This window comes from Carcharhinus amblyrhynchos, chromosome 14 (assembly GCF_965287045.1).
Source record: "Carcharhinus amblyrhynchos chromosome 14, sCarAmb.v2.hapA, whole genome shotgun sequence".
NCBI classification, from domain to species: Eukaryota; Metazoa; Chordata; class Chondrichthyes; order Carcharhiniformes; family Carcharhinidae; genus Carcharhinus; species Carcharhinus amblyrhynchos.
The window spans coordinates 76,234,160-76,248,757 of NC_137337.1; the positions used below are offsets into that span (position 1 = coordinate 76,234,160).

General features: G+C 46.2%; 1 protein-coding gene across 5 annotated transcripts in view; it reads right to left on the reverse strand.

The window, feature by feature from the left end:
* Positions 1–14,598, reverse strand: part of ryr3 (ryanodine receptor 3) — a 322,306-nt gene that overhangs the window by 47,642 nt on the left and 260,066 nt on the right. For all 5 annotated transcript variants that reach the window (XM_080203146.1, XM_080203145.1, XM_080203144.1 and 2 more), the window contains 5 exons: positions 14,162–14,241; positions 12,925–13,001; positions 9,815–9,888; positions 8,969–8,986; positions 8,101–8,181 (listed from right to left, as the gene is read on the reverse strand). In XM_080203146.1, coding sequence (XP_080059272.1) covers positions 8,101–8,181; positions 8,969–8,986; positions 9,815–9,888; positions 12,925–13,001; positions 14,162–14,241 — 330 coding nt within the window. The remainder of the gene's footprint in view (positions 1–8,100; positions 8,182–8,968; positions 8,987–9,814; positions 9,889–12,924; positions 13,002–14,161; positions 14,242–14,598) is intronic.

Below are 14,598 nucleotides of genomic sequence, written 5' to 3' on the forward strand. Positions count from 1 at the left end.
AAGAGGCCATTTGGCCCATCAAGTCTGCAACCGACCACAATCCCACCCAGGCCCTACCCCCCATATCCTTAGACAGTTCTCTGTTAATCTAACCCACGCATTTCAGGACATTTTGGGGCAATTTAGCATGGCCAATCAACCTAGCCCGCACACCTTTGCACTCCTAAGGTATAAATTCAGAATCCAGAGTGTCAGTAGCCCTGGCATTCCTCAATATATATAAAAAGGTGAGATTCCTTGATTGGCAGACAATTATTGAATAGGAACAAAGGAACATAGGAATTAGGAGCAGAAGTTGGCAAATTCGGCCCTTCGAGCCTGCTTCGCCATTCAATCAGATCATGGCTGATCTCTCCCTGGGCTCAAATCCACCTCCCCACCTGTTCCCCATGTCCCTTTATTATTTTTTTTATTAGGAACATATCTTTCTCCTTCTTGAAACCATCCAACGATTCAGGCTCCACCATGCTACGAGGCAGCTAATTCCACAAATTCACCACCTTCTGCGAGCAGAAGCTCCTCCTGATCTCAGTTTTAATTCTATCGTCTTTCAACCTTTACCCATGACCTATTGTTTGAGATTACCCCATAAGAGGAAACATTTGGTCTACATTTACTTTATCAATCCCTTTTAGAATTTTATATCCCTCGATCAGATCCCCTCTCAGTCTTCTAAATTCCATAGAGTACAAGCCCAAACTGTTTAATCTCTCCTCATACGTCAACCCTTTCATCCTCAGAACCAATCTGGGCTTGAGTACCTCAATCAGGGAGCTCATGCTCCAAGAGGTCAACCTCATGGGCCTCACTGAGGTCATAGAATCCCTACAATGCTGTAGGAGGCCTATCGGGTCTGTACCGATTATTATTCCACCAAGGTCGTACTCTCATAACCCCAACATTTATCCTGCTAGTCCCCCTGACACTAGGGTCAATTTAGCATCGCCAATCAACTCAACCTGCCCTTCTTTGGGAAGAAATTAGAGCACCCGCAGGAAACAAGTCAGGAATTGAATCTGGGATCCTGGCGCTGTGAGGCAGCAGGTCATTACACCCTCGATTAGAATCCCAGAAATACATGCACATAAAAGCAAGTTAACAAAATTCCATCATGAATAGGAACGCATCCTATGAGATGGGGCGGCACGGTGGCACAGTGGTTAGCACTGCTGTCTCACAGCAGCAGGGACTTGGGTTCGATTCCCGGCTTGGCTCACTGCCTGCATGAGTTTGCACATTGTCCCCATGTCTGCCTGGGCTTCCTCTGGGTGCTCCAGTTTCATCCCACAGTCCAAAGATGTGTAGGTTAAGTGGATTGGCCATGCTAAATTACCCTTTGGTGTCAGGGGGACTAGCTGGGGTAAGTGCATGGGGTTATGGGGATAGGGCCTGGGTGGGATTGGGGTCAGTGCAGATGGGTTGAATGGTCTCCTTCTGTACTTTGATCCCTCTATGAGATATTCCTTCCTGGCCTAACATGACATTACTTTAACATTAATGGCCTGTTTGTGTTCTGTCTTTTTCTGTGCAGAACTTAACGGGTTAAGATCAAACTGACTTAAGAAAAAAGTTATTCTGTTTGAGACTCACACATTTCAATCATCCTTGTGTATTTGCTCTCCAAGATTCAATAAGACCAATTAGCTTTTAAGTGTTATTTGCAATGCTGCTTGGGTTGATCTCACATTTTGTGATAATTGATTGTTTTGGTCTGGAAATGACCAGTGGATTTGCAGACACTGGAGGGATTAGTCTTTTCTTTCTCTATGCTTTTAATCCTATGTCAGATTGGCGGTTCTGTGTGGCTTTCCAAGATTGATTTCCTGTGCTTCTGTTTGAGCTTCACAAGTTAATGGAAAATATATCTTGGGCAACCTAGAGCAGTGAAGGTCATTCAGGGAGAAGATTCAAAATTGATGGGAGTAATTCTCATTCCCCACAATGAGTGGACTTGCAAACCTACCAATCCCAGCCTCCCAAAATCCTAAAAGAAAAGTCAAGAATTTTGGTCCAATAATCATGAGTTATTATTTTTCTCTAACGTAGAAACCAATATAAATTCGGTTTATAAACCTCATTATTTTATCTCTGATCAGAATGCTTTGCAAAAACGATATTACTGTCCCTGAAAATGCTTCAGGAAAACCTTAAAAATAAATAAGTTGCATCAACTGTATGAGTAGACAAAGAGCCGCATTTCTCAGCGTAGTATCCCTGTGCGTTCAAACAATTTCTGGGGGATGTTCGACAATTCTGCAACCAAACATTTCCTAAAACCGCTCAGTGATTATGTGTCCTTGTGCGCACCTGTTTCGGGGCAGTGTAAGCATGCTTTGATCACCACTGCCCATGTATGGGCAGCACGGTGGCACAGTGTTAGCACCGCTGCCTCACAGCACCAGGGAGCCAGATTCAACTCCAGTCTTGGTCATTGTCTGTGTGGAGTTTGCATGTTCTCCCCGTGTCTGCGTGGGTTTCCTCGGGTGCTCCAGTTTCCTCCCACACTCCAAAGAATTGCAGGTCCAGGTTAGGTGGATTGGCTGTGCTAAATTGCCCTTTCGTGTCCCAAGTTGGGCAGGTTAGGAGGATTAGTGGGAAAAATGCCTGCGGTTAACAGGATGGGTTGGGGGTGGCCTGGTAATGTCTATGCTGACCACAGATCTGCGAGGCTCCTGATTGTGTGTAATAGTGAGAGTGCAAGCACGCTTGATCAGCATTGGCCATGCGCGGGCAGCACAGCGGCACAGTGGTCAGCACTGCTGCCTCAGGGCGCCAGGAACCCGGGTTCAATTCTGCCCTCAGATGACTGTGTGGCGTTTGTACATTCTCCCTGCATCTGTGTGGGTTTCCTCCGGGTGCTCCGGTTTCCTCCCACAGTCTGAAAGACGTGCGGGTTATGTGGATTGGCCATGTTAAATCGCCCCTTAGTGTCTGGGGGACAAGCAGGGTAAAATACTTGGTGTTAAGGAATAGGGCCTGGGTGGGATTGTGGTCAGTGCACACTCGATGGGCCAAATGGCCTCCTTCTGCACTGTAGGGATTTTATAATTCTAATAGGGGATGTGAAAGATGGACAAGTGGATGGGAATTTCTGTTGTACTAGCTTTGGAATGGCCGGGGGGGCAGGGGGAGGAGGGTCAGTTTCAGTGAGGGAGGGTGAAGAAAGGCATCGAACCAGGCAGGTACAGATGAATGTGAGAGTCGGGGAAAGCAGATCCGTGGGCCGCAATTTTCCAACCATTTCCCGCTGCAAGCGAGAATGAAGAATTTGGTGCTCAGCCAAATCTCTGTTCGCTGCAGCGGGACTGGAAAATCCCGCTGGTGTGAAAATGGTGGGACTATTCCGCCCGCCATGTCTACTCCACCCAAAGAATTTTCAAACTGCTGGTTAGTTACTGTACTGCATGAATATTTATTTATCCTTATAATCCGCAACCCAATTTTCAGGTGTTTGGACGACTTTTTTTAAATTGAGTTTATCAATCAGGTAAATTACCTGGCGTTGGATATTGATGGCGTCAGCTCCCATGTACTCAAAGATAAAAGGATGAAGGGGTTGCCATACGGTGGGTTACTTCACCAGATTGTCAAGTTTATTAGATTGGTGTCACTTGCTTACAATCCAGGCTGGAAGAGAGGGAAACCCTCCCCGATGCCTTGGAGGATGTCACCACGTCATCATAGAATCCCTACAGTAGAGGAGGAGGCCATTCAGCCCATCGAGCCTACACTGACAACAAATCTACCCTATCCACGCAACACCTCCCTGCTAATCCCCCTGAAATGATTTGGTGTGGACCATAGGATCACAACAGTGCAGAAAGAGGCCATTTGGCCCATCGAGCCTGCACCGATCACAATCCCACTCTGGCCCTATCCCCGTAACCCTATTTTATTTACCCTGCTAACTCCTGACACTAATTTAGCACGGCCAATCAACCTAACCCGCCCATCTTTGGGACTGTGGGAGGAAACTGCAGCACCCGCAGGAAACCCACACCAACACAGGGAGAATGTGCAGACTCCAGACAGACAGTGACCAAATCCGGGAATCGAACCCGGGTCCCTGGCGCTGTGAGGCAGCAGTGCTAACCACTGTGCCACCCGTAATCATGTGACACACCAAGCAGAAACCGATTGGTTTACAGTACACAACAATTGGGCACCCCTTCCACAGATGAACCACAGTGTGTGGAGGAAAGAATCTTTGTAGATTTAGCCTGGCTGCAGACTGATGATATCCATTCAATTCTCTGCCCCAAGTCAATGTTAAATAACCTACTTTTGGCCAAAGCATTAGTGCATCAGAGTGTCAAACGAAACTAATTTCTGTAAAACCGTCTCATTCCTTAATGATCTTCTGACTATCCCTGGTAAACCAATGTTGTTTTGAAGGTGTGATTTTTAAAGGGGCAAGTATTGGTTCCTAATATCAGTTGATGAGTGATCCACGTAAAAAGAGACAAACTTCTTAGAACTGCTCGCAAAATATATTCTGACATTTGAGTAGCTTTTTTGGAGATTGCTTCATACTGATGAAAAACCCAATGAAGGATTAATTATCACTCCCAAATCTTATAGAATGATAGATTCCTACAGTGCAGAAGGAGGCCATTCAGCCCATCAAGTCTGCACAGACCACAATCCCACCCAGGGACTTAGCTAGTTCCTCTGACACTAAGGGGCAATTTAGCACGGCCAATCCACCTAACCTGTGTCTTTGGAGTGTGGGAGGAAACCGGAGCACCCAGAGGAAACCCACGCAGATACAGGGAGAATGTGCAGGCTCCACACAGAGACCTAGCCAGGAATCGAACCCGGGCCCTGGCGCTGCGAGGCAGCAGTGTTAACCACTGTGCCACCTTCTATTTCTTCTAATATTATTTATTTATTCTATTTTTCTGCTTCAGTAATTAACACTTCCGCACATGGACATACTTGTTGTCCCCAGTATACAATATCTTTGATTTTATATCTATTCTCCTCCCCATTTTCTCCTGAAAGTGTTGATTCTTTGCCTGGAACATTCCACATGAGTTGAACGCGCGTTGGCATTTTCCTCAAATGACCGTTTTTCATGCTTAGGCCTGGACAGCGATTACCTGCAGGCTACCCTACCACACGAGGCACAACACGATCCTGTCCCCAGGTGGCACCGACTCGCTTTCAGAAGTGCTCCCAAACACCAAGCATGAGAAAAATATCTGTCGGACCTTGGGATCAGCAGCAGGAACCTTGAATGATTTATTTTCCTTCCCTCAGGGCCCCCAATACAAACTGCAGCAACCAACGAGACTTGCCTCAACTAATTCAGAATACCCCCAGGAACTCCCTAACCCAGTTCGGCTACAGGGATAATTAGCCATTAGGGGAGCTGGCCTTAATCAGATACATCAACATCCATTGGTCGTTCCCCACTGATTGGCCTAATTAATCTTTTCCCTCATTTATTGCTAAGTCATAAGATAAATTTAGTACAAATCCATGAGTAGATTTGAGAATATGACATTGGTGACTAGAATGAAGATAGTAAGAAGTCTCACAACACCAGGTTAAAGTCCAATAAGTTTATTTGATAGTATCAAGTTTATTTGACACTATCAAATAAACCTGTTGGACTTTAACCTGGTATTGTGAGACTTCTTACTGTGTTTACCCCAGTCCAACACTGGCATCTCCACATCACGACTACTATGAACAGCCAAGAATTCTAATCAGTATCTCAGAGCAAAACTGTTGGGGAAACTAGATCTCTGAAGGCGGAAAGACACGTGAATAAGATGGTGAAAAAGGCACATGGCACACTCGCCTTTATTGATCGGGGTATAGATTACAAAAGCAGAGAGGTCATGATGGAGTTGTATAGAACTTTAGTGAGGCCACAGCTGGAGTAGTGTGTGCCGTTCTGGTCGCCACATTATAGAAAGGACATGAACACACTGGAGGGAGTGCAGAGGAGATCTACCAGGACGCTGCCTGGGATGGAACATTTAAGTTATAAAGAGAGGTTGGCTGTAGGCTTGGGTTGTTTTGTTTAGAGCAGAAAAAAACTGAAGGGCAACCTGATTGAGGTGTTCAAGGTTATGAGGGGCACAGACAGGGTGGATAGCGAGCAGCTATCATTAAAGGAGGGAAGTCGTGTCTGACAAATTTACTGGAGTTCTATGAGGATGTGTCTAGGGCAGTGGATAGAGGAGAGCCGGTGGATGTGGTCTTTCTGGATTTTCAGAAGGCGTTTGACAAGGTACCTCACAAGAGGTTATTGCAGAAAGTCAGGGGACATGGAGTTGGGGGTAGGGTGTTAGCGTGGATAGAGGATTGGTTGTCAAATAGGAGGCAGAGAGTGGGGGTCAATGGGTGCTATTCGGATTGGCGGTTGGTGACTAGTGGGGTGCCCCAGGGGTCGGTGCTGGGGCCTCAGCTATTTATCATTTATATAGATGATCTGGAGGAGGGAACCGAGTGCAGGGTGTCGAAATTTGCTGATGACACCAAGATTGGGGGAAAGGCAAATTGTGCGGAGGGTGTGGAGAGTCTGCAGAAGGATCTAGATAGGCTGGGCGAATGGGCCAGGAAATGGCAAATGGAATTTAATGTTGGCAAGTGTGAGGTGGTCCACTTTGGTAGGAAGAATGGTAGGAAGGACTATTACTTACGTGGCGAAAAACTGCAGCAGGCGACGGTGCAGAGGGACCTCGGGGTCCTTGTGCATGAGTCGCAAAAACCCAGCCTGCAGGTGCAGCAGGTGGTCAGGAAGGCGAATGGGATGCTGGCCTTCATAGCGAGGGGGATTGAATATAAAAGTAGGGAGGTCTTGCTGCAGCTGTATAGGGCATTGGTGAGGCCGCAGCTGGAGTACTGTGTGCAGTTTTGGGCGCCGCACCTGCGCAAGGATATTTTGGCCCTGGAGGGAGTGCAGAGGAGGTTTACTAGGCTGATACCGGAGTTGAGGGGATTGAGCTATGAGGAGAGGCTGAATAAACTAGGCTTGTACTCGTTAGAGTTTAGAAGAATGAGGGGAGATCTCATTGAGACGTATAAGATGATGAATGGGATGGATAGGATAGAGGTGGAGAGACTCTTCCCGCTCAAAAAAGACAGTAGGACTAGGGGGCACAGCCTCAAGATAAAGGGGAGGCGGTTTAGAACGGAGTTGAGGAGGAACTTCTTCACTCAAAGGGTGGTGAATCTCTGGAATTCTCTGCCCGTTGAAGTGGTGGAGGCTGCCTCGCTAAATATTTTTAAGAAGCGGGTTGATGGGTTCTTGATAAGAGAGGGGATTAAGGGTTATGGGGAGAGGGCGGGAAAGTGGAACTGAGCTACAACAGATCAGCCATGATCTTATTGAATGGCGGGGCAGGCTCGAAGGGCTGGATGGCCTACTCCTGCTCCTATTTCTTATGTTCTTATGTTCAGCTATTCCCCTTAGTTGAAGGGTCAGCTACTAGGGGACCCAAGTTAAAAGTGAGGGGTGGGAGGGTTAAGGGGGATTTGAGGAAAAACCTTCTTACCCAGAGGGTGATGATGGTCTGGAATGCGCTGCCTGGGAGGGTGGCGGAGGTGAGATGCCTCTCATTTTTTAAGTAGTACCTGGATGAGCAGTCGCCACACCATAACATTCAGGGCTATGGGCCAAGTGATGGCAAGTGGGATTAGGTGGGCAGGTCAGGGCCTTTCATGCATCGGTGCAGACTTACTGGGCTGAATGGCCTCCTTCTTCACTGTAGGAATTCTATGATTCATCATTTTTTAAACTTGTGTTACCATAGAACTTCCTAAAGTACAGGAGGAGGCCATTTGACCCATCAGGTCTATACCGACCATAATCCACCCAGGCCGCCCTATTTCCATAACCCCAACACACATACCCTGCTCATCACCCTGACACCAAGGGGCAATTTAGAATGGCCAATCCACCTAACTCACACATCTTTGGACTGTGGGAGGAAACCCATGCAGACACGGGGAGAATGTGCAAGCTCCACACAGACAGTGACCCAAGGCTGGAATTGAACCCGGGTCCCTGGCACTGTGAGGCAGCAGTGCTAACCACCGTGCTGCCCACTGTAGTGACATACTTCAGCCGATATCCAAACTCACCATCATTATGTCCTTCACACAGCAGTTGCAAAAATCGAAATAAGTCCCGGGTAAATTCATCGTTCTGTAACACCTTTTCACCTGAGAAGGATTTTTAAAAATGTTAGTTGGAAAGGAATCCGAGGCGCTTCTGAAATCAATTGTAATCTGTATTTAATAAATCCCGAATGTTAACAACTTCACACAACATTCTAAACCAAAATCATTCCACATTAAAGTTTATTTATTAGTGTCACAAATAGGCTTACACTGACACTGCAATGAAGTAACTGTGAAAATCCCCTTACATTACATCCTTCTAAAGTTGTGCATCGATTTAAATTAATTGTATGAAACCGGATTTCCGTCAGAACATTTTGTAGTTTTATAATTTTTTTTTACAGGTAAAATTCATATCACAATTAAGATCCTCGCATAAGACTTAACTTTTCTATGCAGCAGTTGTTTTATTAACAATAGACTCAAATGCAATGTTAATGCAAATACATGTTTTGAATTTTTACGCTGTAAATGAAACATGGAAGTGTTCCACAGTGCATCCAAAAGGATTCAAAGCTGAAACCAAAACAGTAATTAAAGAACACGCAATCTTTATATTCAATCATATTTTCAAGTGCATTCTACAATGGCAGACATCTGTCAACTTCCATTCCAAGGACTCAATTATACACACACATTTACAAATGTTATCCTAAACACAAGGCACACAATAAGCAGTTCTGGTGGACCAGAAAATAAAAGTGTTTTTACATCCTGTCACGGAATGATTACATCCACATTTGAGCTATGAACAATGGTTCTTTTTTTTTTCTGGTCCACACTTTGTCAGTTTGCCATTCAAAAGTCAAGACCCAAGCCATGTATTTACCATGTTCACGAACAATGACTGTGGACCAATGGTTTTAGGGTTTGAGGGGAGAGGAGAGAAATGTGAGTAAATGGTTTATTAATGCAACATTTCTTTTTTTAAAAAAAAGCATTACGCATAGAAATATGATGGGCTTTTAACTGCAAATTAAAATCAGCAAATGAACACATGATAATCGTGAAATAATGAAGGCACAATGACCGGATAACCATTTCTAGGAAATAGCGGGCGGAATTTTAGGATTGTTTCCAGTTCAGGAACCTGGAAGTGACCAGGGTGAGATCCTGGAGGAGAATTTCAAGATGGCAGCTCCTCCCAGTGCCCCAGGGAGGCCAGTGGGGACTCTGGTTGGGCTGCCCCACCTGGAGAGGTGTGGATGCTGCCGCTGTAGGTGGAGGGCTGTAGTGACACCTCGAGACGGAGGTGCCCTCTGGAAATTGGTAAATGGATCAGGATATACTGTGGCTACAGTCGTCAGGTCATCACTGCAGATGGGACAAACCCTTCCTTGGGGAAACCAGGGGCCATATAGCCCATCGAGGAGATGCTGGGCCGCTGTTGGGTGGATTCAATCTATGGGCTCCAGTCACATGGGGAAGAGGAGGTTGCACTGTCTGAAAATCCAGATGGTGGACAAGAGCTGGCAGATTGTTGCCATCTGGTTACCCGCCACTGGAGGTGGGAACATACCAGTGGACTGGTACAGAATTACAGGTGAAGCCACCTCTAAACTCATCCCGGCCTCAGGCTGAAACTCCTGTCCAGTGCACTAACAACTGTGCATTTTAACAAGATTAAACCCTCTCGTTCTTGTTCTGCTGCCAAGATAAAAGATGCCATTCTTACGTGTTCCATCTTCGGTCACCATCCCTAAACCTTCAGCTTTGTTTTGTCTCTCGAAAGCGTTCAAATCGAGAACACTGAAAGTGTAAAAAATAATAAGTTGAAGCTTTAAGAAAATCACTGCGGATGCTGGAATCTGAAACCAAGAGAGAAAATGCTGGAAAATCTCAGCGGGTCTGGCAGTATCTGTAAGGAGAGAAAAGAGCTGATGTTTCGAGTCCAGATGACCGTTTGTCAAAGCTCGTTTCTCTCCTCGCAGATGCTGCCAGACCTGCTGAGATTTTCCAACATCTTCTCCTTTGGTTCCAAGTTGAAGGTTGGCCACTTTCATCACTGATTGATAGACTGTGAGATCAGTGTATCAGATTGCTTATTCAGTGTCATCAATTTCTTAACAGAGAATCATAGAATCCTACAGTGCAAAAGGAGGCCTTTTGGCCCATTGAGTCTGCACTGACCACAATCCCACCCAGGCCCTATTCCCATAACCCCATGCATATACCCTAGCTCGTCCCCTGACATTAAGGGGCAATTTAGCAAGGCCAATCCACCTAACCAGCACATCTTTGGATTGTGGGAGGAAACCAGAGCACCTGGAGGAAACCCATGCAGACACGGGGAGAACGTGCAAACTCCACACAGTCAGTGACCCGAGCAGTGATTTGAATCCGGGACCCTGCACTGAGAGGCAGCAGTGCTAACCACTGTGCCACCATGTCACCCTAATATTACTGATACAAGATTCTTCTCACATATCCAGACTTAAGCTGCAGTCAAATTCTCAAACTGTTGGAGTTTGAACTCATATTTTCTGAATTATCCACCCCAGGCCTCTGGATTATTGTTCCAATAATATAATCATTGCGCTAATGTAGTTGGATCAATTATACAGTTGAAGAATCATTTGTGTCTTTGTGGGGGTGAATTTCTTGGTGTATTCCCGTACCACACTCCTGTACTGGAGCTCCTGGGAGCTGGAGAAGCCCCTTCACTCACCCCCAGTATTTTAAATTGGGCCTTTGTTGCGGTTCCTTGGGCAGGTTTACTGCAAACAGGATCTGCTATTTTTAAACTTTGTCGGCAACGCAGTCTGAGTGACATAATGAAGGAATAAGCCACAATGCTGGTAAAAATAAATGCCTCCATTGTAAAGTCTTTGAAAGTGAACCTCTTGCTTTGTAGCAAAGTCAGGTTTGAAGTCAAGAACTTAATGGACTTGGTAGCCCATCTATTACAAAGCTGTCATATGGCGCGCAGAGTAGTAGGCTGGGATTCTCCAGACCCGCTGCTGTGAATGAAGATTTGGCTGAGTGCCAAATTCCCTGTTCTCGCCCACAATGACAGTGGGATGAGCAAGACTGGAGAATTTCGGCCAAAATGTTGACATCACTGTCTTGTGGCTACCCCTGGGAGAGATGAAGGATCAGGGAATAAATGCTGACTGACCACAATGGTTAGCGCGGCTGCCTGACAGTGCCAGGGGCCTGGGTTCAATTCCCGGCTCAGGTCACTGTCAGTGTGGAGTCTGCACATTCTCCCTGTGTCTGCGTGGGTTTTCTCCGGGTGCTCCGGTTTCCTCTCTCAGTCTGAAAGGTGTGCTGGTTAGAGTGCATTGGCTGTGCTAAATTCTCCCTCAGTGTACCCGAACAGGCACTGGAGTCTGGCGACTAGGAGGTTTTCACAGTAACTTCACTGCAGTGTTAATGTAAGCCTACCTGTGACATTAATAAATAAACTGATAAGCTGAAACTGGAGTGGATCCCAAAGGCAGACAGACGCCAAACTCTGCCTTCTTTCTGAAACTCCTCTAACAATTAAGCTGTACCGAATGTGGATCTTGGCATTCCTTTGTACCAAATGAGGAGATGGAGACCCAGTTGGAACTGACTGTGACTGCTTTGAGCTATAGAGTTCCAGTTTAAGGTACACAAGATCAGTTTTGTGCCAGGGTCAACCATCTCCAGACTTCACTGGCATTTCCTTCTGGTGAGTTTGGCGGGGTGGGGGGGATGTCCCCTAATGTTTTGCCAGCTCAGAGTTTCCATAGTTTTTTAGCCAATGCTTGCACCCTTAAGTGGATGTAACATAAACCATCTGAGGCGCAATGTTCAATTCACCGGGGAGCTGGTGTCGGAAGAGGTTTTACCATGGCTATTCATCCAAACAACACAAGTTCAGGCTGGTTTGGGAATTTAAAAGCTGAAACTAAAATAAAAGGCATCAAAGCTGTTGGTAGTGGGAAAGCCCAACTGGTTCATTAATGCTCGATGAGTCTGCTGTTGTTAAGACTTCAACGCAATCCAGTCCCACACCACAATGTGGTGCTGGTCCCTTTAAGGATCTGTGGAAAGGTCACATGACCCAGGAGCCAATCAGGGATCAGGGCAGGATATCACCCAGGTCAGCGTGGGCTTCTGTACTCAGAGTCATCTCGAGACCCAATTGCAGTCATGAGGCTGCAAGACTCTTTATAATTTTAACCAGTAAATAAACAAGTTGTATTTTTCCTAAACCAGTGAATGAGCATCTCTCCAAGTTAGCAGTTAATTCCCCTCTCATGTGGCCTCGGAGGTCACTCACGTCGTCCCTTCAAGAGGGTCCACCAACTTACTTAGAGCATCCATAGAATGGGGCAGCCTGGTGGCACTGCTGCCTCACAGCTCCAGGGACCTGGGTTCGATTCCCAGCTTGGGTCACTGTCTGTGTGGAGTCTGCACATTCTCCCCGTGTCTGCATGGGTTTCCTCCGGGTGCTCCAGTTTCCTCCCACCGTCCAAAGATGTGCTGGTTAGGTGCACTGGCTATGCTAAATTGCCCCTTAGTGTCCTGGGATGTATAGGTTAAAGAGATTAGTGGGGTAAATTTGTGGAGTTGTGGGAATAGGGCCTGGGTGGGCTTGCTATCAGTGCAGACTCGATGGGCCGAATGGCCTCCATCTGCACTGTAGGGATTCTATGATAAAAGAAACATTTCAGGTCGCCCAGGTGTCATCTTGTCTTTAGTCTGGACAACACAGGCTGCCGAAGTGTAGCTACACATAGCTGATATACCACAGGCAGGAGCTCAAAGAAATAGCACAGTGACAGCGGGACAGGGTTAACTTTGTTCGTTTACCTGCAGAAACGCATGAGTCCAGACAGACTTCTGAAAAACCGACTTTCTCTCTTCTCCTTCAGATAGTCCAACATTATCTGAAGAATTAAAGATGTGTTATTTCTGTAAGATTTCTATACAAATATCAGCAATTAAACAAGTTAAACACGATGGAAGGTGCTTAATAAATGGAATTTGTAGTTTCCTGTCATGTTTGATCATTCCTATCGTTACAATGATGCGTTTAAGACCAAGGCTTTTTATTCAAAAGAACAAAGAACAAAGAAAATTACAGCACAGGAACAGGCCCTTCGGCCCTCCAAGCCTGCACCGACCATGCTGCCCGGCTGAACCAAAACTCCCCACCCTTCTGGGGGCCATATCCCTTCATTCCTATCCTATTCATGCATTTGTCCAGACGCCCCTTACAAGTTACTATTGTATCCGCTTCCACAACTTCACCCAGCAGAGTTCCAGGCACCCACCACCCTCTGTGTAAAAAGTCTGCCTCGTACGTCTCCTTTAAATCTTGCCGCTCGCACCTTAAACCTGTGCCCCCTAGTAACTGACCCTGGGAAAACGCTTCATTTGTGGCTGGCCAGCAAATATTGCCCATCCCTCGTTGCCCTTGAACTAAGTGGCTTGCTCAGCCATTTCGGGGGGGGGGGCAGTTGAGAGTCAACCACATTGCTGTGGCTCTGAAGTCACATGTAGGCCAGACCGGGTAAGGGCAGCAGATTTCCTTCCCTGAGGGACACTAATGAATCAGATGGGTTTTTCCAACAATCGGCAGTGGTTTCATGGTCATCAGTAGATTCGTAATTCCCAGATTTTGTTTTTATTGATATCAAATTCACCATCTGCCCTGGTGGGATTCGAATCCGGGTCCTCAGACCATTAGCACAAATAATCTCACAAATAACAATCTTTTTAAGTTAGGGCAAGTGTCTTACTTCAAGACAATCTTGAAAATAATCACACTCTCTACAGATTTTTTTAAGAAAACCAGGAGAGAAGGACTTTAGTGAGCATTAGTGAAGTACAGCTGATGTGTGATTTCAAGAAGACATTGGACCTAACTCTAGGAGCTAAAAGGATCAAAGGATATGGGAGGAAGTGGGGGGTGGGATCAGGATGTTGAATTTGATGATCAGCCATGATCATAGTGTACAGCAGAGCAGGCTCGAAGAGCCCAATGGTCTACTCCTGCTTCTAGTTTCTGTGTTTTAATTGCAAATCCAACCAAAGAGTGCTTTACCCGCTGGACATCTGGGTTACCACCGTTCAGAATGGCAATGCCAAGCTTCAGGGTTGTCGTCACCATCTGGCCCAATACACCTGTTGAACAGTTAAAATATTAGTGCAAACGTAAAGACCAAAAAGAGTACAAAGAACAAAGAACAGCACAGCACAGGAAACAGGCCCTTCGGCCCCACAAGCCCATGCCGCCCATTTTAACACACTCAGTGAGTGCCTTATTCCAGTCTTCACATCACTCGTCTACCTCTAGTGGAACTCCACTATAAAGGGGGTGGAAATTTAGGGAATTGTACGTACGCCAGATTAAGGGAGATCCAGTTAAGGGACTTAAGTAAGCTCAAGTCAACTAGCAAATCGAACTGCACCAGAACGGAAGTTTTGCAGCAAGTGGCACTCATCTATTCTGGAGTTCAAATGCAAAATGCCATCAAAGCA